Source organism: Meles meles, chromosome 16 (genome assembly GCF_922984935.1).
Source record: "Meles meles chromosome 16, mMelMel3.1 paternal haplotype, whole genome shotgun sequence".
NCBI classification, from domain to species: domain Eukaryota; kingdom Metazoa; phylum Chordata; class Mammalia; order Carnivora; family Mustelidae; genus Meles; species Meles meles.
In genome coordinates, this window is record NC_060081.1 from 37,711,933 (window position 1) to 37,738,920 (window position 26,988).

Genomic DNA, 26,988 nt, shown 5'->3' on the forward strand with positions numbered 1-26,988 from the left:
AGGTATTTTTGACAAATGCAGCAAACGTCTTTTTGCTGGAACCATGTCCTGAAGTTCCCATGCTCTTGAAAGAACAAGTTGATGCCTGTAAAGCTGTTTTGATTATTTTTAGGCGCATGATAATGGAGCTTACAATGAATAAAAAGACATGGTAAGTTTATTTCAAATTAATACTGTAAAACAGATGTTTCTGTTTTTCGACATAATAATTAAAAGTTAAAGCCTCCACTTACTAATGGCTTTACAAAGTTAACAATAAGGTGATAATCAATCTTTTGTAACAGTTTCTGTGAATTATGAAGAAGGTAGGTATCCAGACTTTGATAGTTTATTTTTATTATTGGCTTTAAAAATGTTACTGAATTAAAATTAGTCATATTACTTAATAGTAGATTTTTCCATTTTAAATTGTCATCCGACTGCTTTGTGGAAAAGCAATATAACTGGTGTTTTATATCATGCTTCATAAGTCCAGGAGAGGTTGTTAATTGCTCTGAAATGCTGTTAACTAATTTTTATTGCTTCAAATTTGAAGCTTTAAATTCACTTCGGAAAAACAATTATATTAAATGACATATTGTCAGAATGACTGAATAAATGTTACTGTCAAACATATAGTGGCGTCATGAAAATGTGCTTATGCAAAATATTTTTATTTTACCCTTTGATTTTGTTTGGTGTCTGTGTGTTTATAATATCCCTGAAAGGAAACAGTGCTGTAGCTTTTTTTCCCCATGCTCTTGTCCCATAATGAATGCATCACCCCAGCTTAGGAGATATTTTCAGATGTTCTCAGGAACAGAGACGCTCCTTCTTCATGTCCCTCAGTTGTTGTAAAATGCCTTTCCAGTCTGTCCTTTGCATGTTCCCCCCACCCAGTGCTGCCCCAGAGCAGCCTGGCTGGATCAGCTGGTGTCAGTGAGCTTTGGCCTCTGTGCTCAGAGCAAGGGGCCGCTACAGACCAGCTCCAGTGGCCACTTCCCTCATGGAACTCCTCAGTGGGATCCTGTTACCAAGCCTATGTTTTGGATGCTTTCCCTGCGTGTCCTTGAGTCAGCACTAAGGGAGCTTTGGAAAGCTCTGTGTGCACCGGGTAGAAAGCATAGAAATGAGGCAGGACTGAGCTGGCAGGGGTCCCTGCGACTGTGGAGTCCAGCCTTTTTCTTTCTCTGGTGAAGGGAGGGTGGGCCTAAAGGAATCCTGTCCGGCAGCAAGTTCACTGGTTCAGAAACCACAGGAATCGAAGTGATTATTTTAAGGCAATTCCAGGGTCATCTTTCTCATACTGGAAATATTACTGTGATGAACAACATGATTTAAACAAAGTTAAATGCTAAGTCTGTAACATTGAAAGTAATGCGAAATGCTGGTATGCTCACAACAGAATCATCTATTCCTCTATAGTATAGCAATAGTATTTTTGATGAGTTTTTTTTTGAAAACTATGAATTCAGTTTACCTTTATATCAGTAGTATTTTGATCATTTTGATTATCTTTTTTGGTGAACATTCTAAAATAAAATTAAACAAATCTTCTCTGTTCTTTAATAATTCAGAAATTTCCAGGTAAAAGTATTTAAAAAAAAAAAAACTTATAGAAATAGATGAAAATACCAAAGAATAGTTAGTAACACATAGGAAGGGATGTGGTCTATTTTCCTAGCAGAATTTCCTATGCATCTTAGTGTAGGACAGTCCTGGATTCCTTTCCTTCCTTCTTTCATCCAGTACATAACTACTGAGCTTCTGCTGTGAGGATATAAGGTGAACTAGACAGACAAGAGTTCCTGCCCTTGTGAGGTTTCCATCCTCATAGACAGAGACAGAATGAACACAGCAGTTTCAGTGGTAGAAGCACAGTGAAGCTGGGGAAGAGGAAAAAGTGGAGGGTGAGGGAGTGTTTTTCTATGGGTGTCCAGGAAGACCTTTGTAAGCAACACCCTGAGGACAGGGAGAGGGAGGCCAGGGGGAGGTCTGCGCATAGAGCTTCCCACGGAAGGAACAGCAAGTGCGAAGTATGGTATGTTCTAGGCCACTGTAGTGGAGAGCAGACAGAAGGAGAGGGAGGGTGGGAGGAGATGTGACAGGGACCAACCAAAGCCAAGTTGAATGGGGTCTTGCTGGCCACAGGAGGGATATTGGCTACTCCTCTGTATGTACGCAAGAGTGTGACACAATCCAGTTTATGTTTCTGAAAGATTTCTCAGACTTCCTCTGGAGGAGAGACAGTCGGGGGTGGGGGGTTGGGGGAGGGGCACACAATGTCTGGGGCCATAGCCAATGGCAGCTTAGACTAGGGCTGTAGCCAGGGAAGTGCTAAGAAGCAGTCCTGAAATGGTGAGCAGCCCTGTTGTGTGAATGGTTAACAATACCGCCTGTGTGAGAAGATGGGGACAGCGTCAGTAGTAAAGAGTGTAGGAAACCTTGTTCCTCAGTGCAGGGACAGCATACATGCATAGTTTCCCATGTTTCCATGGGAGTTTTATACTCTTGGAGCATTTTTGAGGAGGAAGGACCAAAAGTCAGTGTTTCACAAAATACAAAGAAACAAGCTGAAGTCAACTGTTAGGAAGGACTTTTCTAAACTGGAGATGATTTTTTCACCCTCATTTTCTTCCAGAAAACTGTGTAGGAATATCATGGCTTGCCAAGCTTTCTTGTAGGTTCAGAAATTAAATTAAACCTGTGTCTTTGTCAGTCATTGCTTTGGTCAGGTTTGCTTTTTTTTTGAGAGATTTATTTATTCACTTGAGAGAGAGAGAGTGCATGAGTAGGGAGAGGGACAGAAGGGAGGAGAGAGAAAGAGAATCTCAAGCAGATACCCTGCTGAGTGTGGGACCTGATGCAGGGCTAGACCCCATGACCCTGAGATCATGAGCTGACCCAAAACCAAGAGTAGGATGCTCAACTGTCTTAGTCACCCAGGCACCCCCAAGTTTGCATTTTTTGATAGCAGTTCCCATGACTGAGGTTTTATTTAAAAATTATTATATTTCTTGTTCTTGTCATGTTCATAAGATGAGTAAGTAACCTTTCATGTGGAAAGGATTGTTTTTTGTTGTCTTAAGCATAACATAAATGTGAGCAGGCTGTGGTGATGCTGAGGCCTGCAGTGGGCCTGGGTACCCCAAATATGGTGAGGGACATGCTCTCCCTAAGTCTGCACCATTTCTTCCCTCATCATCCTCTAAGCTGTCTTCTCCAAACGCATGCACCCACATCTCCCATGACTTGAGAACTCTTGTTATTCCATGTTTCCAGAAACCATAGATGGTGTACAGCACAAACAAACAACTCGAACAAAGTTCAAAATGTTGTCAACAGATAACCCAGGGGTGAAAATCAAATGGGGTTAACTACAAATAGGGTAAGAAGCCCTATTTGTAGATGTCACTGTACCATGAGAGAAGCTTAATTAGATTCCACATCATGTTAAATAGAAAATACTGTCTCAGTATGTGGAAGTACGAGAAAACTATAAAGCAGCTCTGATTTGGAGATTTCATCATCTGACCTGGATTGGATGACTCTGTCTAGTTCCCTATCTTATCATGAGCAAGCATGTAGGTCAATGAGAAAGCTCTAAAGATGAATGAACTGTTAGTGGATAAAGCCTTGAAGGAGAAGTTAAAAGGTATGATTCCCCTCAAAACAAACAGACCTCCCTTATATACAGAAGATATGTGTTCTTGGTTTGCATGGAATTCCAGAAAGGGAAAAGTAAGCAAACACTATGAAATGAAGAATGTAACTTAGTTGTGAGAAAGAAAAATGCCCTTTGGCTGTTCTGAAGAACTTACCACTATTAATATAATTAGCAGTGTCACTTTGTGTCTTCAGTGCCCTCTTGCAAACCCAGCACCTTCCAGGCACAAAACTCCATGCCTTAAAGTGACCAAAAGTGACCTTTCCAAACCACCCTACCTGTGAGTTCCTCTGGGTTCAGTCATAGTATGATACTGACTGCATACCTCCCCAGAACGAGGACCAGAATGTACATTTTATTTCCTACCACAAAGATAAATGGGGAGACCTCACAGGTTAAGTAAAATAATGGATGGGAAAATTTAAAGGTTGCTGCATGCATTCAAATGGGCACAACTATTCACTGAGCACTTTTAAGGACTGCTAAAGTTGGAGAAACGGTCTTGCCTCCCTGTTGGAACAGGATAAAATTAGGCTAGGTTGATACCTGTTTTATCCTGCCTGTTGATGTGGTTGTAGGTCACATATTTTTAGAACTTTTGTAACATAAGGTGGTTTATTTTGATACTATATGGTATTCATTCTGTAATTAGCACTCAGATTATTAATGCTTTTGAGTAATACATGATTATCATTGTTGCTGAATTCTTAAGAGAATTTCTTGTACCTATAAGTTAAAGTGCTTTGGAAATGTGATTAGTAACATGAGCTTTTATTTTGGGTGGCCCAGGGAACAGATGTTGCAAATACTACTCAGGATAACAGAAGCTGTCATGCAGAAGCCGAAGGATAAACAAATAAAGGACTTGTTTGCCCAGAGCTTGGCAGGGTTACTGTTTAGGGTAAGTCTTTTTTTATTAAAACACTGCAAATGCAAGAAATGAATCAGATTTTATAGCAAAATAGTTTTAATCATTGAGAATTTTAAGAGTAAAATTAAACTCTAAATTTCTAGAAATTTCATTGTAAATTTTCATTTTTAGCTTTGCCTTAAAGGTTGTAATCTATTCTTTACAATTAGTGCTTGACTTCTTCTAGGCCTTCCCACCTGTCTGCCATTTACTTCCTTTTTTGACTTGCTTGAGTTTGGTAGAAATTAGGAAGATAACAAGAGCTGATGTCCTTGGTGGAGGGCTAGGTAGATTTGAGGAAGTAAAAGGTAAATGGAAGCGTGGGAATGCGGGGGATAAAGTCAGGGAGCGATTCAGGCTAGAAATAACAATGTAAGAGTAATTAGTCCAAGAGTCATTGGGCTATGTGTTTCAAGCCACAGATGGAGAGATTTTTGTGTCCTAAAGAGGAGAGGTCCATCTCCGTGGTTGGTAGAGGAGAGGAATCATCTAAAGATGCTGAGAAAAGATGGCCAGGAAACTGGGAGGGAAACTGGAGGAGCTAGACAAGGACTGGGGAAGAGGAGAATGGCCAGTTGACATTTTCTTTGACAAGATGTTGCTGATTGGTAATATTCTAGGCCCACTTGGGAATGGATGGAGGAGAAGATGAGAGCTGGGCAGTAGAGGTAGCAAGTATAGTTAAGGCTTTGCAGAGGTGGAAGGGAGGAGAGAAGATGAGCTAACTGAGTGGACAACATGCATGGAAGACACAGTTTAAGGTGGGTGGTTTTAAAGTCTGTTTGCTTGCAGTGAGAAGGGTCCGATGAGGACAGCCTGGGGAAGAGAGAAGTAAAGACATAACGTCCTGGATAAGGTGAGCAGGACTGGGCTGGCCTTAGCAGGGAGCAGAGAGCCAAAGAGATGGTTATGTCTCTTACATCTCACATAATGGGAAGGGTCAAGAACCTGAGTAGTCTGACATCAGGCTGAGGGGAAAAGAAGAGGAAGTAGATGTTGAACTAACTGCATAGGAAGTAGAAGTCTTAAAGGGTCCTGAGGGTGGTAGCCTATTGCAACATTTTTCTAGAAAGCACTAGTATTTATGGGATACTAGAATTTATGGAGCATTTCTGAAGGAGAACAGTGTGAAAGGACTCTGGAAGAGTGTAACATTTTATACAAATAGAGACAGTGCAATAAATGGGCCTGCTTTAAGTAATTTGGTAGAAGATAGTATGGTGGATCATGAGCTAGAAGTGACAGTTGTAGGAAGGAGAAGTCAATTTCTCCCCTCAGTTGACTTGAAGTGATTTTGAAGGATATATACTGAGAGCATATGTAGAATACAGGAAGGAAATAGAGGGTGACACAAAGAGAAACTAGTTCTTTAAATAATGGTTATATATTCCCATTGTAACACAAGAGAACCCAACTTTTCATATTAATTTTTAATAATTTAATATGATCAAATGCTCTTGGCTTGATGAAAAACATATGAGAGGCTACAGAAATAATTGGCATGTACTAATTTGCCTCCTGAATAGTCTAGTCACTCTTACTCTGATTATCTTGCCTAGTTATTAGATGCATGAAGTGGTCTATACATCGTTTTGTATGTGTCTAACCTTCTCTCAAGGGTGGTACTGGCCACTTGCTTTGCTTCCCACCTGGAGTACAGATACTCTGCTCACTTGGCTCTGACTGTCCTGGAGAATTTCACTGTCAGCACCTTCTCAGTCTCCAGCCCTGAGGGGACTGGAGCTGCCAAGTGAAGGGGACCAAAGCCAGGCTCAGGCTAGTGGGTGCTTGGCCCTCATTCCTCACCAGTTGTCTGACCCTATATCCATGGGATGTATTGGAATTGGAGGAAGAACTTGTCACTGAATTAAACAAGAATCTATTGTGAAGTTGTATTTTTTGTTTTTTTTGATTAGTTTTGGTTTGGGAGAAAAAGTCCCCTTATTAATGGAGAATCTTGTCAGATCTTGAAAATTAGTTTTAAGTCCGTGATTATTAATGCTTTTGATGTCATCCTTATTATTTTAGCAGTGGTTAGATGGATCAAGAAGAATGCTTAAATTAAGAAGCAGCATAAAATAGTAGAGAGAAGATGAGCTTTTTGGAGGTAGACAGATTCTGGGTTCTGATCTCAGCTGTGGTACTTCCTGGCTGTGTGGCCTTGAGCAAATCATTTCACCTTCCTGAATCTCTTCCCTAATGTGTCACTATCAGGAAAGGATTCTTTCTGACTCTGCAGTATTGTCACAAGAATCAGAGTGGGTTCTTCTGGGATTTATGATCATCTGTTGACCTCCCAAGTCCTTTTGTGGGATCCAAGGTGGGGAGAAAAATGTGAAAGGTCTGGACAGCTCAGCCAGGCAATCAAGTGGGCATCATCTTAATTCCATACTAAAATTAAACTTGCCATCAAATTGTTTGTTCATGTAGACTGTCTACAATTGCCAGATGCTTGATTTTTTAAAAATTTAAATAAGGAAACTATTAAAGGGGACAGGAAGTTCTGAGTTGCCATTGTGCTTTTCTCTTTTTTGAATTTTTCCTCTAGTGTTTATAGTTCTTCTCTCAGTAGATAACTTGGGTTGGCAAATTTCCTTTAAATGTTAGTTGGGTTTTATTTGGATATTTATCAGATAATGGTGTTTGCCATAAGTGATGTTTTAATCTGTTATCAATGCTAAATAGGACCTTATGCTTGAAGGTCTGAAAGTATATCAGGAAACCTGGACTATGGTTCTTCTAGTTACAGTACGGAATTATAGAGTTCCCTAAGTGTGGTGAGTAGAGGAGTGCAGCAAGTGGTTGGTTAGGGAACGTTTTATGAATGAATGTGCTTTTTAATACAGCTTATTTGCCACGATATATTTGATAAAACATGAATTTCAGTGCTGGAGGAACTTTGGAGATCTTCTTATTCAGCTTTTTACTTTTGACCTGAAATGACTCCAAAAAGGCAAGTTAGCTTACAAATCAAGTTAGTGACAGAACCCTGACTGTGGGGCTCCCTGTTTCCCTCCTCCTAGACAAGGGTAACTTGCTGAGACAGCAGCCTGCCTTCATGCGCAAATGTGTCACCCTGCCATCCCTCCCCTGCACACAAGGTGCCATGGTTTTGTTCTGGGTGCATGTGTGTTTAGCTGTGATTTATGACAATGATGATGATTTGCCAGGTCTGTGCACATGTTTCTGAGATTTGTTAAGATAAATTTAATAAACTGCAAGAAGTCTGTGTTCTGTCCTTGTTCTATAATTAGTCAATAAAGTGAAGCCAATGAACGATTCCCAGCACAGGGCATCTTCTACCACACGAAAACTCTGCTTTTAACCTGACTGTAATCAGACGTGAGGCTGAGCGCTGGTAGCATTACCAGCCTCTCCTTTCTCCTCTTACTCTGCTGGGATTCTCTTTGATCTACTCTTTATTAATTTTATTGTATATATGCATTTTATGGTAATGCCCTCAAACTCGTTTTGAAAACAGGAGTGTTAAAATGGAATAAACAGAAGATGGCATTTTAGTCATAAAAATACATGTGATAAGGTTTTAGTAAAAATAAATGATAAAATTATTTTAGCTTTTTCTTTTGCATTCTTTTGCATCCATCCATCTTAGAATCGGATTTTCAGTATGAATATTTAAAACCTTGTTTTCACTATATTTAATGACTTTGGCTCAACTTTCACATTTTTACCCTTTTAAAAAGTGTGGTAAATGTGAGTCGAAATGTAGAGAACAGGTACATTGCATAAGGGTCACTTTAAATATGATTTTTCAAGTGTTTGGAACAGACCTGCCTGATGACTGACTGTTTTCTGTTTCTCAAAGTTTTTCTGTGTGTATGTTAAAGAAAAATTTCTCTTGTAATTAAAACACCAGTTTGCCCCTTCATATGCATAGGACAACTCCCAGTGACTGTGGGAGTCTATTTGTATCTGGGATGGGCAGAAATATTTGCAGGTTGGCACCTTAAGGAGCACATTTAGCTCTGGCAACAGATCAGGGAAGTTACACAGACTTTGAATTTAACTATTCCCTCTAGTAAGATTAGGAAAGCCTTTGGGGCTCACCTGTGATGGACTTGGCACTTCTTTCAAGGCAGATATATTTTGATTTGAATTTTAAAGGATGTGGAACATTTTGGTGGCGGTAAGGAACTAGGCCATTTCAAGGTAAGGAAATATCCAGAACATATGCATAGTTGTTTGGTAGGGTTGCCCATGTGACTATTTATAGTGCCTTGAACCATAAGGCTAGAGGAGGGGCACAGAGAAGTAAATAGACTCTTAAGGAAAGTGCTCTGATAGGGAAATGCAGAGTGTGGGAGTGGAGGCTACTTACTGGAGGCTGGGTCGGGTAGCAGTCAGGGACACCTTGGAGTAAGTAATATCCACATTGTGCCCTGAAGAATGAGAGTTAAAGAGTTAAAGTTAAAGCAAAAAAGAAGGGAAGAGAGGAAGGAAGACTACATGCAAACGCCAGGAGCAGGAGAGACCAGGTCAGGGAACTGGAAGAATCTCAGCAGAAGCATTGAATTCTTTTTACTCTTATGCTATATTAACAGGTACCTGCAGAACATGCAGCTGGAGTTCTCTAGTATGTAGGTAGACAAGGTCAGGAAACCAAGAGAGGTCTGGGCTGAACATGGAGATTCATAAGTCACCAGTATATATGTATAGTAACTCATTCTCATGGAGATCAGAACCCCTAAGGCAGAGGTGGGGTATACAGGAGGGGAGAAAGCCAGAGCATTTGGTTGACTGGGGAATGAAGAGGTGCACATGCAGTGAGTGTGGAACATTCTTTCAAGAAATTTGGCTTTTAAAAAAATTTTTTTTGGCTTTAAAAGTTCTAGCTTGAGGGGAGAATCTGGCTGAAGGGAACTTTTTTGTTTGTTTTTTGTTGATGAGGTAGACTTGGAGCATGTTTAAATACTGATGGGGAGTTGCTGGCAAAGTAGGATAGACTGAAAAAGGAAATGCAGGGTTAATGGAAACACAAAGACCCAGGAGGAGGTTCAGAGCAGAGATGGGAACAAGGATAGAAGAGTAGGAACTCCTCTTCACTTACAGCCTGCAAATAAGGAGAAGCTGGGCAAATACCTGTGCCTTGTGGGTAAAGGTTGAGGGCATTCTTGCTTAATGGGTTCTGTTTTCTCTGAAGTCTGCAATGAGCTCATCTGCTAAGAAGCAGGGAGGAGTTGGTGGGGCTGGAGGTTTACATATTTTTTTTTTTTATATTTTATTTATTTGACAGACAGAAATCACAAGCAGGCAGAGAGGCAGGCAGAGAGAGAGGAGGAAGCAGGCTCCCTGCAGAGCAGAGAGCCCGATGTGGGGCTCGATCCCAGGACCCTGAGATCATGACCTGAGCCGAAGGCAGAGGCTTTAACCCACTGAGCCACCCAGGCGCCCTGGAGGTTTACATATTTAAGAGGAGGCTAGAAACAGCCACAGTAGAGAGTGCAAGAGAGAGAGCTGTCTCAAGAAGTAGAATAGTTGTTCTGAGAGCTTTGTTTTCTCCCCAGTTACAGCAGAGGACTAGCCGCAGGCACTAGAGGGATTTTGAATCAGTAGCTTTGTTCATGATGATAACTGATTTCTCTGTAGCTCAGATCCTGGTTACAGTTGATCAGATGAATTTTGAGAAACTAAAGGAAAAACAAGATCAAGTGCTTTTTTATTTTAAAGTTCATTTTATTCATAGTAACTTAAAATATTTTGTTAAAAATCATTCTTCTTCCCAGTGAGGGTGATTCAGTTCTCTTGTTGGTTGGTTCTAGACACTCATGGTGGCCTGGATCCGAGCAAACCTCTGTGTGTACATTTCTCGAGAGCTCTGGGATGACTTTCTTGGTGTGCTGTCCTCCCTCACGGAATGGGAAGAACTGATAAATGAGTGGGCCAACATCATGGATTCCTTGACAGCAGTGCTTGCAAGAACTGTTTACGGAGTTGAGATGACAAACCTACCTCTGGACAAACTAAGTGAACAGAAGGAAAAGAAGCAGCGAGGCAAAGGTACTTTCACTTTCACAGAGTACCACTGATGTCTGAGACTGAGGAGGAGTGTGTGTCTATACATAGAGGCATTTCGTGGAATTTCATAAAAAATGGAACCAGCCATACAAGTGGTGTCTTTTTTTTTTTTTAGATTTTTATTTATTTATTTGACAGAGACAGAGATCACAAGTAGGCAGAGACAGGCAGAGAGAGAGGGGGAAGCAGGCTCCCTGCTGAGCAGAGAGCCCGATGCGGGGCTCGATCCCAGGACCCCAAGGTCATGACCTGAGCCGAAGGCAGAGGCCTAACCCACTGAGCCACCCAGGCGCCCCAAGTAGTGTCTTTTTAATGGTGGTATTGGATCGTGTTTTGTAGCACTCTGTCTTCTTAACGAGGATGATGAATTTATGAAGGAGCTTTGAATGAAGAAGAAAGATGAAGGGGAGTAGCAGTAGTAGCAACAATAATAATAATGGCTCATGCTTGTATGTGTTCTCTCTTTTCACCCTCATGGTAACTTCTGAATTACCATCCCAGTATCATAGACAGCAAAACTGGAGTACACAGAGTCTATGGTCACGGGCTCATTCAAGTTACATAGCTCAGAAGTGGGAAAGCCATTAATCAAAGCTAGGCAAGTCCAGCTCCAGGCACCACACTAGAAAGACGCATTCCACTGCCTGCTTAGGATAGTTAGAAAAATTCTGAATGTTTCAGATGGGTGTCATTTTGGCCTTTTTTGTGTTATCTGGCTTAAAATTGTTCTGAGACCTAGAGTCTGATCAAGGTGGAAACTATCAGTGGTGGTTTCTATTGGAGACAATGATTTGTCTTTATTACTGCTTTAAGGCTGTGACATAGTCCTTGGATTAATACAGTTGTACTCCAATTTATTATCTAAAGATTTTGAGGCATATTGTAGAAGTACCTATAATACAATAGATAAAATGCATAAGGACAGTGGGGAAAAATTAAAGGTGGAGTTGCAGGAGTGGTTAAAATGCCAGAATGCATGCCAGAAAACCTCCTATGCTTGTTGGGGGGGGGGGGGGCAAGCTTAGATTTGACTCTTATCTTCACAGGGTTACAGTAGAGGATCATAAATTACAAAAGGGAAATATCCATAGCTTTTCCTGGTCCTAAGACCTGGGAGGAGACTCATAAAGTGTGCATTGCTTGCTGTGGGTAGACTTCATCCTCAGCAATACCCTTATTATAGACTGTATCAGCTTTTCCTGTGTGACAGATCACCCCAAAGCATAGTGGCTTAAAGTAACAGCCAATTGTTTATATCATGATTTTATGAGTTGGCAATTTGGGCTGGACACAGTTGGGCAGTTCTGCTGGATTCATTCCTATGTTTGCAGTCAGCTAGGCTGTCAAATAATCACCTAGGCAGCTCTAGGGTTGGCCAGCAGTCAGCTGGGGCAGTGGTGTGGGGACTTGGCCATATACCTTTCACCACCCAGCAGGCCAGCTCAGGCTTTTTTTTTTGGTGAGGACTTAGGGTTGCAGGAGCAGCAACAGGACAACCCCAGATTTTCAAGTACATTTCAAATCTCTGCTTGTTCAGTTTTGCAAGCAAAGTAAGTCTGGTGATGAAGCCCAGGGTCCTTGTGGAAGAGGACCACAGAGGATGTGGATATGGGCAGGTGTGAACCAGTTATGCTGATAATTTAACCATACAGATATGTAATTAATTTGACTGATTCTTATAGTATCTTTGCCGCAGTCTGTGAGTGGCTTTATTTATAGGAAGGTAAACAATCTGAAAAACATTATTTATGGAATGATACAGAATGAATTTGATTATTTAATGACCATGGCAAATATTTCTCATTTATCTATTATACTGCTTTATTCTAAAAACCAATTTAAATATTCATTATGGAAATACTTGCCTTCTAAGCACGGGAATTGTGGAAACAAAATACACTCTCAGGAGCCTGGGTGTGAAAACAACCCACAGCGGGTAGCCACCAGCACATTACCTGTACAGAAATCTCTGTCTTATTCTCTTTTCTCCTGTATTTCTTTTGGATCCTTGATCACTCATTTGAAATATTTGACCAGAGCTCTATGAGAGGAAAGCAGAGAAGTAGTATCTAATTTTGCAATAAGAGATGCTGCTGATTATATACAGTTGTATTTATGAAATCTGCTGAGCAACACAGGCTGTGGAATGAATGATAATGAATTCAGCCTTTGAATTATTTTTCTTGTCTTATACTTTATCAGGCTGTGTTCTAGATTCTCAGAAAGGAACCACTGTGGGGAGATCCTTTTCTCTCAGCTGGCGGAGCCACCCAGATGTGACCGAGCCAATGCGATCCAGGAGTGCCACCACATCTGGGGCACCAGGAGTTGAGAAAGCAAGAAATATCGTTCGCCAGAAAGCAACCGGTAAACATTTATTTAACTATTTCTCTAAGGTCTAGTTGCTATCTGAAGTGGATCTATAGGAATAAAATGTTTTAAAAGTTTTAAAATTCCACTCAGAACTTAAATACATGGACTTCTATTAAATGGGATATTTCCATATCCTTTAGTTGTCTGTTCCGGTTACTCTTCAAATCCATTTTTTTGATACTTATTTCTGAATCTTCACTGTGAAAAAAGAAACTTGAGATGTTAGTATTGAGTGAGATATCTGTGCAAAAGAGAAAATAGTTTGTTTGAACCCTGAAGAAAATACATTCTCTGTCATCACACAGTTGTACCACTGTTGTTGTTGAGCACCATTAATCTTAGTGTGGCACTGTTCCAGCAAAGAAAAAGGGAATAATGCACTTCGTTTGCAGGACTGGAGGGGAAGAGTTAAGTGTTTTGCTTCTTTGGGGAAATAGAGCTTTACATGCCTGGAGCTGTTGTCATTCTAGCCTGTTAGAATTAACAAGAACTTGACCAAGAACCCACAGTCTTTTTGACTAGTTTGCTACACTTTTCTTTAAAGACCGAAAGAGAAATCCTTAAAAAGTAAGCTTATATCCAGTATTTGATAAGAACAAATAAAGGCCCTTCTCCCTCACCCCCAATAATTTTGAGGCTGTAACTACATTTAAAACAAATTTATCTGAGTTTCCTGTGTTTTTTCATGTCAGTAATAGCATGCTGCTATAATTGATATTCAGCATGTTGACTGAAGAAAGTCATGATTTTCTCTGGCCATAAACCAGAGTCATTTATACTCAATGTATTTTACAGTGCTTAGTAAAGTACAGATGGCTTGGAATCCTGTTGGAGTCTTTATGAAAGTCTATTATACCTAATATATTATAGCTTAACCCTGACTAATGCTCTTTGCCATAGAATTTGTTGATAATTATCACCTTATCTACATTCACCTTCTGTTCTACTTTTGCTTCTCTTCATCCTCTCTCCTGAGGAGAGACTCATTTCTTAATAACAGACAACTTTGAGGAAGGCTTACTCAATGATTTCTATTCTTGTCCCAACTCCTAAAAACTCCTTTTTTCCATTTTAATCAGAGCAGAACTTTGTGACAAAGTGGCATCATGCTACAGCTGCCCAGACTCCCTGATACCCCTCAGAACCCTAGAATTGTAATGATAATAAAAGTGATCATTCAAAACCCTGTGTAAACTCTACGTTCACATTTTTTTTTTATAAAGATTTTTATTTATTTATTTGACAGAGAGAGAGATCACAAGTAGGCAGAGAGGCAGGCAGAGAGAGAGGAGTAAGCAGGCTCCCCGCGGAGCAGAGAGCCTGATGCAGGGCTCGATCCCAGGACCCTGAGATCATGACCTGAGCTGAAGGCAGCAGCTTAATCCACTGAGCCACCCAGGTGCCCCTCTACGTTCACATTTTAATGAGCAACAAACTATTGTATGTTACATGCTCCTTATTCCCCTACTTGGCCAAAACACAGCTATAGACGAGATTGTATTTTAGTTTTCAACAGGTTTCAGACCAACAATACAATAATGGCACCGGTAGCGTTCTTAGTAATCTTTGGTGCATTTATGCCAGCCATCTGCTGTTCATCAGTGTTCTCAAAAAGCCATGGTATTGCAGCAATAAATACTTTTACAAAATCATGTTAAAAACATTTTAGACTATGTCACTTTAAAGTCATAAACCTGGCCTTTTTAGGATTAATTAAATTAAATTTAAAGTAAATTAAATTTAAATTAAAAACACTTGGAACCATAATCTTTAAAAGATAATGAGATAAGTGCTATTGAGTTGGATGGATCTATTACCTTTATGTATTTTGTATACACATATGTGTATCTTTTTTTTTTTTAAGATTTTATTTTTTAGTAATCTCCACACCCAAAGTGGGGCTTAAACCACAACCCTGAAATCAAGAGTCGCATGCTCCACCAGTGCTCCATGCATTTCCTATTCTGTTTTATACATTTACCTTTTTAGTTGCCTGTGAAAACAATAGTCTCTGAAGATTTTATTATATCATGCTGTTTTATAAAATTAATTTATATAGACTAATAGTTACATATAAATAAACTGGTTTTACTCAGTTCTGTTATTTATACATTGTGTAATAATTCACCTTTCTATCTTTTAAAAAAGGCCCAAAATACTTTCATGGTAGATTTTGACTTGTGTGGAGTCTCCTGTTAATGAGAGAACAGCAGCTGAGGAAGTTAGTTTTCACCACTTTTATTTAGCATTAAAGTGCTTATTATGAAAGACCCATTTGAAAGTGACTTTTTTTCCCCAATCCCAATAAAAGAATAATTTAAGATCATTATATTATAATCTGGCTCACAGACTACACTTAGATTGGGAAAATGTTAGTGATGGTGATAAGATGGAAATAATAAAATAATCAATTGTGGAGTAGGGAAATGGCAGTTAATTTAACAGAGAATCAACTACTTTGCAACTTAACGGAAACTGACAAGGAGAATCTTAAAAATTTATAAAGGAAAACTTTGTTCCTAAGTGTGAATTATGCTAAAATTTTATGTGTCTGAAATGAATGATTAAAGCAAGTCAGTTTCCACACAAAGAAGTTATCCTAAGTTTTATTATTACTAAAATATCTAGTGACCAGTTTTGAGAAAATGCTGTCATTTCACTTATAAAAGGAAAGCTCTTCTAAACACCTCTGACATTGAGAGATGAACACATCTTTTAGGAAATTTGAAGTAAGTCAGTTTGACATTTGCATGGAAGTCATCGTCCCTTAAGTATTATCTTACCCATTTGTGAAGTATACTATTAATCAATTTAGATGTGGAAGAACGAACTGGGAATTTGACAGCCAGAGAATGGGGCCCGTGGAGACACAAGGAAGTAAAAAGTTCATTTCTTTCTTTACAAATGTATCATTCTCATTTGTATTTCTGTTTCATTAATGTGAAATAATATCATGTAAAAATAATAAAACAACAAGTAAACCTTTATATTTAGTTTTAAGAATAAAAGTGATCTTACTGATGGTAGTTTCTTATATATGAGGTGTATTCTCTTCCTTTGTTTTTCTGTTTTCTCAAATGGTCATTTCACTAGCAGTCTTTTGAAAACTTAAGAGCATTATAAAGTTCATACTAAGAAATTATGGATTTAATAAGCATGAAGTGTGTTATGAAAGGATGGGTGTCTTGGAAATTCCAAATCTTTTGATGTTCAACTTGATTTTTATGTGTTTCTGAGGTTTTAGGACACTTAATTTTCTAAATGATTTGCTTTTGAATACAATCAGCTCTCAGTAAACCAATTTTTGAATTATTTATTATTTTAGAGCAATTTTAATCTTAGGCTAGATTTTTCCCTCCCTCCCCATGGTCTTCTCATATGTGTGTCCTTTAGGAAGGGAAAACTGATTATGTCTGCCCAAATAAACAACCCAAATGTGAGTCTGATACACAGCAGGAAAAAAGGAAGGCTAAACATGTAAAGCATTCTAAAATAAGATTATTTGTGAATTTTCCATTCTCCCATGTCATGAGAATGACTAAAGTTTGGCTGTATTTAGAGACTACGATTAAATACTCTGCTTTGTACTGACTTCCTTTACGTATAAAATGACTTCCTTATATGATCTCCCTGATATGAGGACATGGAGAAGCAACATGGGGGGTTAGGGGGATAGGAGAAGAATAAATGAAACAAGATGGGATTGGGAGGGAGACAAACCATAAATGACTCTTAATCTCACAAAACAAACTGGGGGTTGCTGGGGAGAGGTGGGATTGGGAGAGGGGGAGGGGGCTATGGACATTGGGGAGGGTATGTGCTATCGTGAGTGCTGTGAAGTGTGTAAACCTGGCGATTCACAGACCTGTACCCCTGGGGATAAAAATACATTATATGTTTATTAAAAAAAAAAAAATTTGGAAGGGGAGGCGAACCATAAGAGACTATGGACTCTGAAAAACAACCTGAGGGTTTTGAGGGGCCAGGGGTAGGAGGTTGGGGGAACAGGTGGTGGGTAATGGGGAGGGCACGTTTTGCATGGAGCACTGGGTGTTGTGCAAAAACAATGAATACTGTTACGCTGAAAAAATAAATAAAATGGAAAAAAAATAAAAAAATAAAATAAAATGACTTCCTTTAAATATTGAAAGAAAGACCAGAAAAATAGAAGTTAAAAAAAAGTGAAAGATCCTGATGTGCTTCTGACATAATTGTTACTTTATCTCTCCTGGAAGCTAAGCGAAGCCAGTCTATCAGCAACTGTGTCCACCTTTCTGAGGCTTTGCCTGCCACTAAAAGCGTCCCGCTCTTCCTTCACACCGTGAGCGCTCTCTTACCTGGTCTCTCTTACTCCTCTTGCTCTCACAGGCTGTCAGGTACTGTAATGCTGTCTCTTGTGTCCGTCACTGTCCCCGGGCTTCTCCTGCTTGCCACTGGGCCTTGCTTCCTTTGTTAAACCCCTCCAGCCCCCAACCATGCATGCGTGCCTGGCCATTGCATTTTGCACTTACTTTTGATGAATATTAATAATTGTTTTTATGTAGTTAGATGTTTAGTAGCAATTAAACAGTCAAGAAAAATTCCTTTAACACCACTGGTCTTTGCTTTCCCAGTTAAGAAGGATACAGGATTTTGTGGCCCACAGTTTTTCACAGTGATGACTGCCTCTCTGTACAATGCCTGCAGAACAAAAGTTTTGAGCATGTTAGTGTCTGAATGCTTGCAGTGCCTCTCCAAAATGGATAAGTGGGAAAATTCATGTAGGCAAGAGCTCCTTGGAATTAATAAATCATAAACATGTACAAAGTAATAATGTTTATGGAGATTCACACTGATTATTAAGATCTGAGTTTTAAAAAAAGATGCTAAAAAGTGCAATTTTCAAAACAAGGAAATGTTGTTTTTGTGCTTCAGCCAATTAAAGTTGAGTTTAGCCACATGTAGTTTGCACACAGTGTTCTTCTGGATTATTAAGACATTATGGCACCAAAAGTGGTGATTTTTGGCACAGACCCCTCAACAATGGATCTTCTTTGCTTTACAGTGAATAATTAAGCCCATGTCGAGTTACTTTGCAATGATTCTGTAATGAAATGAATCTTCATGTTAAAGAGGGACATGTTTTCGTGTTCTTTTTATTTTTCAGAAAGATGATATTATAGATAGTGTTTATTTAGTATCAGAGATAGCCTGCTTGTGACTTTCTGTAGCACTAAATCATGCCATACTGAAGTGTAGCAAAGCAGAATCAAATCTTCATTTCCCTGATAAGTGTGTAAGATACCATATTATTTAATTAGCAGAATGAGGGAAGAAGTCCATTTTATTAAGACTGAGGAGTACATTTCTTAGAAAATAGTTTTCTGTAGTAAGTACCAAAGGTGAAACACAGTAAGAATGGTAATATGGTCACCAGTCAGTTAAATTACTCATGAGCATTAACTAGTTGATAATTTGGTTTTCAAAAAAGTGCTACTGCCTAGAAATGATTAATAAAGGAACTTAAGTAGTTTGCTTTCTATTTGTCTGATATTCAGCTGATACGCACCCAACAGGAGTTCTTTTCATGGTAGAAAGTTTTTGTGTTTCACATTCCATTTTTCCCCCATATAGTTCCTTTCCTAAACGTTTCTACTAGTGTGTCCAGAATATTTTCTCACAAGAAACCTATTTCTGTTTGTAATCTAATTTTGGAAACTTTTTTCTCATTCTCTGTTACTCAGATTCTTGATTCCCATATATAGGTACGTAGTTCCAGCAGAAATTAAAGGTAGGGGCGTGTGGGTGGCTCAGTAAGTTAAAGCCTCTCCCTTTGGCTCGGGTCATGATCTCAGGGTCCTGGGATCGAGCCCCACATCGGGCTCTCTGCTCAGCAGGGAGCCTGCTTCCCTTCCTCTCTCTCTCTCTGCCTGCCTCTCTGCCTACTGTGATCTCTGTCTGTCAAATAAGTAAATAAAATTTTTTTTTTTTAAAGAAAAATTAAATGTGGTTTAAAACAGTAGTTCTCAACTGGGGATGACTTTGCCCCCCAGGGAACATTTGGCAGTGTCTAGAGTCTTGTTATCACGGCTGGGGCAGTGCCACTGACATCTAGCGGGATGCTGCTAACCAGCGGCACTGACTCCTCAGGACGGCCCCCTCATGAGGAATGATCTGACCTAAAGTATCAATAGTGCTGAGGTTGGGAGACCCTGATTTGGACTGAAATGAAGCAGGACGTGCTGAGTCAGTATTTTCCTGCCTTTGTCGTCCTTATTTCTGGTTTTATAGCCAAAGGTTAAAGGGACTTAGCTGCATAGTGACATTGAGAACAATCTGCTGTTCCCTGTGTTTCATCTGACAACTATCGTAGCAAGCTTCTCCTTCGTCTGATGCCATTTGTTCTTTACCATTAAGGTGATGCTGTTTTCCTTTGAAATTGTCTTATCAAGAGACTAGGCCAAGAACAGTGTGTATCAGTCCTGTCTTAGATTGTACATTCTCACTAGAGAATGTTGGCACTCTAGAGTATTAAATTTGTGTTCCAATTTAAATCCTAGTGTGTTGACATATCTTGATTACTGTTGTTGCTAAGTATAGATATGGGTAGATAGATGTATATCCACCTGTCCATAGTATGCAGATACTATTAATGTTGACTTTCTGGCCACAAGTTCTTTACTATAAAAATGATTACTAATTTTGTTTTCATTTGTTAACATTTCTTGTTTTGTTTCTAGTCTATATGACTATACAACATACCAAAATTGCTTTAAATAATATAAATAGTAGAGAATTACTTACCTTCGGCCACTATTATATTTATTCTAGTCCCTTTAGAGTTCTTTATTTGGTGACATCAGACTTTTGGTTGGGAAAGTAATAACCACCTGTATTCCATTTATATGAATAGCTACATAAACATGTGGGAGGTAGAACTGGCCGTTTCAGTGATTTTCCTCTTTCTCCTTTGTGGGAACAATTCTTTCCAGCAGTTTTCCAATTTTAACTGATTTTATGTTGGGACATTTATCAATCTGTAGTGCTTATAGGCCATGTAAATGATAGATTTTATTTTTGTTTTGGGGCCACTGTAATAGTAGTAATTAGAGGATCAATGATCTTCCCTCATTCTAAAAGAGACTCAGTGGTACCTAAGTGAAAGCTTTGTTTAGCTGCTTCTGCTTCTCAGGCTTTCAAGTAGTACCTGTGTATGGACTGACTCATAGTTGGACCTCCTAAGAAACCCCAAGATGTTGAGTTGACTTACATCTCCTGTGCTTTTTATAGGGCCAAGTCAGTATCATGTACCATGCTTTAAAAGGAAATTACACTATTAATTTTGCCTTTGCAACTCTGTATGAGGGGTAAATGAAACCCAGAATTTTGGTAATTGAAGAATGAGTCTCACACTTCATTTAATAAGATTGGTTAAGGAAGCCTTAGATTAAAGAGTGAGTGAAATTTCTTTGAAAAGTAGTCAGACATCTGGAATAAATAGAAGTTTCTAAAGACTTTGCACAGTTAATTTAATCATGTGGATTTTTCTCTCAGTGGGAAAAAAATGAAGTAATTCTAATTTGGTCCTTTTCCTGGTGTTTTGAATGGAGCTTTAGAAAGCAACGATTTAATAGTAGTGTTGTGTAACTTACACTGTCAAGAAGCTAGAAGGTTAGTACTTTTAAAATTTGGGTTATTGGGTTAGCAGTGCTTGAGAGATAGTGAACGATTTGGTGAGCCTGAGATAGAATTTAGCTCTTTGATATGATTCAAACAAATTGTGTGATACTCAAAAGAGAAAATTCATTAGACCTACCAGAATATATACTGTAATTTTTATATAACTCAAACTGTTCATTTCTGTTTGGTTATCAGATAATCCTAATTCTTGATATTTGTATATTGGTGTTAAAATAATCTTAATTTGTTATGAAAAAACAACTGCCCCAGCTGACACTGGAATGGGAGCAGCTTTAACAAGCAGCTTTCTTAACAAATAAAAGCCAGCAGAGGGAGCTCAAGAACTGATTAAAAAAAGAAAAAGTACTAAGAAAATGTTTTTGATATTCATTTGTTCATTATGCAAGACATACATTGAGTATATACTTAGCATATATTGTGAGAAAAAGCCAAGAAATGTACATTTACAAATCAGGAGATTGAGTTTTAATTGTGAGATGAGAATTTATTTTTCCACACTCTGTCACTTAACAGTCAACTGTAGGAGTAGCTCAGAGCACAAGTGGCACAGCAGCCCTAACAGCACATTTGACATTGTGATTCTTCTCTTCCTTTCCACTTTCATCATGGATGTTCCCATCCTTACCACTTCTGGTGATTTCTGTGGGCTTGGACTTGCTCCATCTGAGAAGTCCCTACCAACAGTTTTACAAAAACAAAGCCTTAAAGCTGCATTAGGCCAGTCTGTTGGGAAGGCACACCAGCTGGTGATGGCAGGCTCTTGGCCCCGTCTGTTGTGTTGAGGACCAGTGGGGACACTCGAATTTGGAAGCCATGGTGCTGTGGCTGTCCTGTATCCCACCAGATGGCGATGTTCTTTATCTTTAAAATGATGCTGCCAGTGTTGGCCTTGCTTTTATTTGCTTCTGCTACTAGCCCAGAAGCCAACATCTACCAGCTTTTGGCACCAAGTTTAAGTGAATAAAACCAACTCTTCCCACTGTCCATAAAAATTGGCACTTGCCAATTATTTTTAGAGAATTAGTAAGCTCTTGGGCTCCCTCTACTGATAATAGATTAACAAGTAGGTTCATTAACAAATATAAACACTACCCAGAATGTTTCAGTGTCTTGCATAATTAGAATAAACAATGAAGGAAGACAGCCGGAAGGGGCTGGTCCCATGGTGTCATCTGGCTTCTGTTGCCTAATGCCAAAGAACCTAGAAGCAGACCTGTGAAAAGGGCCTAGTCTGTGCTTGGGGCCATGTGGGGACATCACAGATAGGTACACATGTCTTGTGTCTCTTTGTGGGAAAATGAACAGTTGACTATTCAAGAGAAGAGAAGGGCAAAGACAACCTGGAAAAGCCGTGCTGTAATGGGTCTCTGTGTTCTTGCTGCCTTGGCCTTTGTTTGCTCATGCCCTAAGTTCAGTTTCTCTTGGGTTTTTAAATTTAGACTGTGGCCTGGTACTCTGTATTATAAGTGAAGCATCATACAAATTTTATAGTTTTGAAGTCTCGTAACTTGTAAAAGTGTACTTTAAAATGGAATTTTTATTTGGATAGTAAAAAATAGCAAGCTTTTGTTGAAGTCCTGTGTATTACAGTTAGAGTCTTCTGACATATAGCTTCCTGATTAGGGAGAACCAGCTTATCTTTGGAATAAAGGGTTAGACTGAGGGTGGCATGTGGGCAGCGATCCTCATTTCAGGTGAGAAAGTGGGTAACACTGCCAGGTAAGATGATAGGGGCTGAATTTTGGTCTGTCTCTTTTTAGAGGAGTGAAACTTCAGTTAATTAAAATTTTTGGAAAATATGTTCTAGCTATATAGACCTAAAGTTTCACAATTCTGTGAGTGAGTGTGGAGTCTGCTGAGGGCTGCAACGGTGGGGTTCATATGTAGGACCACATGGCAAGTCCATTAGGAGGGGCGTCCCAGCAGCACAGGAGACAGGGAGGCAGGCAGGAACAGGTCAGAAGTTAGCATGGAGGAGTGAGCAGCCGAAGGGAGAGAGTAGCAGGCACAGGTGGGCTAGCACTGCTTGAGACTAAAGTGAGTGAGGGGGGTCACCTGTGTGGTGTGTTACATGTGTAGGGGATCACATATGTAGGGTGAGGTCAGGGGGATCCCTGTATTCACTGTGAGGAACATGGGCTTGACTGTACAGTGATGGAGGACCACGCAGGAGAGAAGTGGTGCAGACAGATCTTAAGTTTAGAGGGACCTCTCTGGAGCCACATAGAGAATAGAGAACTCATTCTCTAGGAGATTGTATTTCATAATAATGCTAGCTGACATTGTCCAGTGGTCAGTACTCATCTGTGGTTTTCTATTTTATGGCATTTATATATTGATTCTCTAAAAATACACGTGGATCATTTTTGTACTTTAGTGATTAACTTTGCGTTTGGTGGTATAAACTATTAAAGAATTACCCAGTATTTTATTTTGGACATGTGTGCATTTATCTGTTAAAAGGAGTAATAGAATTGAAATTCCCATTTCCTAGAGAGGGGTGTGTATGTGACTTTCTCCTCTCCTCAAGTGTAAATTACCTATTCCGTGTATCTCCTCATTCTCTCATTCCTTGGCATGCCTGTCCCTAAAATTCCAACTGACTTTTACAGTTCATAACCATTTTGGCAGATTTTTCTCTTGTTTTTTTTTTCTCACTTTGAAAATCAAAATGCTTTGCAGAACTTAAAATGTATTCTTGGAGTGGAATATCACTGTTAACAAGTGTAGAAAACTTTACGATGCAAATGCAGATTGTCTTACTGTATAATTTTTGTTGGGGGGTATCTAAAACTACATTTTTAGAATCAGTTGGTTCAAGTGGTGAAATTATTTTGAAAAATCTTAAAATATATCTCTGCATGTTTTGTGTTCACACCCACAGAGGTGGAAGAATGTCAGCAGTCAGAAAATGCACCTGCAGCCGAATCGGGCTGTCTGGCAGTGGAGCAGCAGCACCTCACGCGGAGTAGCAGCACACCTGACGTCACTGAGCCACTGTGCTCAGATTCTCTTCAGGGTATGGAGTAGCAGCAGTTCCCTACACAGGGCTGCAGGTCCTGGCTGGGAAGGAGCTGCAGGCCGGACTGCATTCTACATTTATTCTAACCTGACTTCATTTATTTTTAAGGGAACTTTTTTTTTAAGTTGATTGTGATGATGTGACTTCTGGCAATGAAACATTTTCAGTTTATTTTAATATATTTATCTAAATTATATATAGTTAGGTGCACCTCTTTTAAGAGTAGCCTGTTTGAGGGCTGGAGAGAAGTCCAGAGGGACTGCAATAGGTGGGACGTGAGAATGCTACACCACAGGGTCAGCAACAGCAGTGAAGTTTGGGGTGGGGGGGCAGGGCGGGGCACCTGGGAAAGGGCTGTGTGAGGAGAGCCATAAAAGGTGACCATGAGCATGGAGGCCTGGCCAGACTTGTGAGAAAGTTTATTAGCAGCTAGTGGACTCTGCTGAAGTTGAAACAATAACTTGGGTAACATCCATCCACACAGTGTCTCTGACACCTTTCAGCAACAACAGGGCATGGAAGGCAAAGAGCCAGATGGCCAGACCTTTAAACAGCAAACAATGTATTTTTCAAGGATAGCGCGTGTTTTAGTTGTGTCAGTGAGTGTGCTTATTATCATTTAGTTCTAGTTTCATCAGTTAAGTAAATAAACCAGCTTCTTTATCAATAGGTTACCTTATAGCCTCATCAAAGAATAGGCAAGTGTTCCCTCTTCGAGATCTTCTTGAAATAAGAAAATACAATTAAGAAATAACTTGAGAGATGTATTATCTAAAAGATTATCTATTCTCCAAAAGGTTTTGTGTAAGACTGCTGTGATTTTTTTTTTCCCCATGAAATATTTGGTAGAATCCACCAGTTCCCTGGAGTTTTCTTCTAGGAAGATTTTTAAATACCATTCAAATTTATAAATCATTTTAAGACTATTGAGATACTTCCTTTCCATATTTTGATTCAGATTAAGATATGTTTTTCTGGGAGTTTGTTCCATTGATATATTTTTTTTCAAATTTATTGACCTCTTATCATTTGAATATTTATAGGCTGTGTGGCGATACTCCCTTTTTTATTACTGATACTAGTTATTTTTGCTTTTTCTCCCCAGTCTTTATTCTTGAGTAATACTGAGCCACTGTACTGCTCTATTTTCCTGTCAGTTCACCTGGTCAACTCAGGTAGCTTTCCTCTGAGATCCCTTTCTGAAGGCCCCCAGGAGAGGTCTTGCTGCCCTCCCTTGCACTAACATAATGTGCTAAGTGGACCTATTGGCAACAGTGAATAGCATTCAGTCCATTCTCCCTGGGGTCAAAGATTCTGTAGAGCAGATTTGACCCATAGGCTACCAGTTTGCCAGATCCATAATTTCTGTTTTTACATATCATAGGATATCTAAATTTGATTTATTACTCATACATAAAAATCTTTTTCTAATTTTATCATCTGAAATTTTATTTTGTAAATTTTCCCCCCATGTCTCTAGGTCAAAAGGTAGAAAATGTACAAACTTTGAGTTCTTCAGAGTCCAAGCCTATTCAAGAAAATAAAGGACATGTGAAAAAAGAACATGAAGGAATAACAGTAAGATATTTTCGAACTATAGTTTGTTATTAAAAATAAACATAAATTGTTGGCAACATAAATTTATTAGTAGCAGCGATACTTTATTTATTTATTTTAAAGATTTTATTTATTTATTTGATAGAGAGACAGCGAGAGAGGAACACAAGCAGGGAGAGTGGGAGAGGAAGAAACAGGCTCCACTGAGGAGAGAGCCCAAAGCAGGGCTTGGTCCCAGGGCCCTGAGATCATGACCTAAGCTGAAGGCAGATACTTAACCTACTGAGCCACCCAGGTGCCCCAACAATCCTTTCTTTTAAAACATTTCTCCTTTTGGATGGGATATTGGCTATTGGTTATTGTGATTGGTGATTAGTTATTGAGATCTCTTAAAGACCTGCTTGCTTTCTGTGTAAAATTACAGTCACATTACAAAAATAGAAAAAATTAGTGGGAAAATGGAATTTACCTTCTGATCTGTACATAGCACTCAATATTTTTAAGCAGATATCCTTTCCTGTCAAACATATTCAGATTCCCTGTTCCTGATAACTGCTTTTAGTAGTATGTTCCACCTAATGTGAGATGCTAGCTAAGTGAGTTTTTGCAAAGATCAGTTATGATTTCTTTTTTAGAAAAATGTAAAATAACATGTATTGGTTTGTTTTGGACTGAATATAAAGAAGAACGTTGAAAAGTAGTCCTTATCTCATGCACTCAGATAATTCTTGCTTAGTCATTTTTTAAAAATATGTAGTATATATTAATGGAAAACTCAAACATTACAGAAAGGTGCAAAATAAACAGAGAAAGCTGCTCCCTAGTCCTCCTGCATAGAAGATAACCAGTCTTTATTTCTGTCTTTATTTTTTAAAGGGGCATATACCAGTTTATGTATGTATATTCTGGATATATGTGTATGTATATTTCAATAATCAAACACCTACATATCCACTGCCCAGTTTAAGAACTAGAATTTTTCAGGTGCTGTTGCTTTGGCCTATAGGTTCTTTCCTTGTCCCCTCAAAGAGCAGCATTATTACATTGGCTTTGTGTTTATCATGTCCTTGCTTTGCTCTGTAGTTTTGCTCTATATGTATGTATTTCCAAATACTATATCCTTTAGTTTTCCTTATTTTTTTAATGAGAGAATGTGTATTTTCCAAAGTGATTACACCACTTATTTTTCTGTCGGCAATGTGTCAAGAGTTCCCATTCATACAAATCAACACTTGGAATTGTCAGACTTAAAAATTTTTATGAGTCAGATGGGTGAAAATGGGATCTCATTTTATTTTGCATTTCTCAGACTAATAAAGTTTAAAATCTTTCCACATGTTGATTGACCATGTGTTTCATGTGGTGTCTTTGCCATTTTCCTATTGATTTTTTGTCTTTTTCTCTTTTATTTGTACTAATTCTTTATACAGTCTAAAGACTAATCCTATTTTGGTTATATTTCTCCAAATACCTTTTTCCAGCACATGGCTTACATTTTCACTCCCTCAAGGGTGTCCTGTTGATGAACGGAAGTTCTTTTTTTTTTTTTTTTTTAATTTTAATTTGGTATTTTTGTTAACCATTTTTATGTTTAGGTTTTATGAAAATATTAAAATGCCAACTCTACAAGCATAAGAATACTTATAAGTATTTCAGTTTTGCTGTACACATTTAGGTCTTTCATCCGTCTGGAGTTGATTCTTGTTTATGGAGTGAGGTGGGATCTAATTTTATTTTATTTTTTCCCATATGGATAACCACTTG

The 26,988-nt window shown here is 38.9% G+C and overlaps 1 protein-coding gene across 3 annotated transcripts in view; it reads left to right on the plus strand.

Moving 5' to 3' along the window:
- Nucleotides 1–26,988, plus strand: part of RALGAPA2 (Ral GTPase activating protein catalytic subunit alpha 2) — a 321,503-nt gene that overhangs the window by 102,471 nt on the left and 192,044 nt on the right. For 2 of the 3 annotated variants that reach the window (XM_045981826.1, XM_045981827.1), the window contains exons 13-18: nt 3–151; nt 4,436–4,547; nt 10,337–10,574; nt 12,795–12,959; nt 23,530–23,664; nt 25,148–25,245. In XM_045981826.1, the coding sequence (XP_045837782.1) occupies nt 3–151; nt 4,436–4,547; nt 10,337–10,574; nt 12,795–12,959; nt 23,530–23,664; nt 25,148–25,245 (897 nt within the window). Of the gene's footprint in view, nt 1–2; nt 152–4,435; nt 4,548–10,336; nt 10,575–12,794; nt 12,960–17,200; nt 17,342–23,529; nt 23,665–25,147; nt 25,246–26,988 lie in introns of all 3 variants that reach the window. The other variant, XM_045981825.1, reaches the window with a different exon arrangement.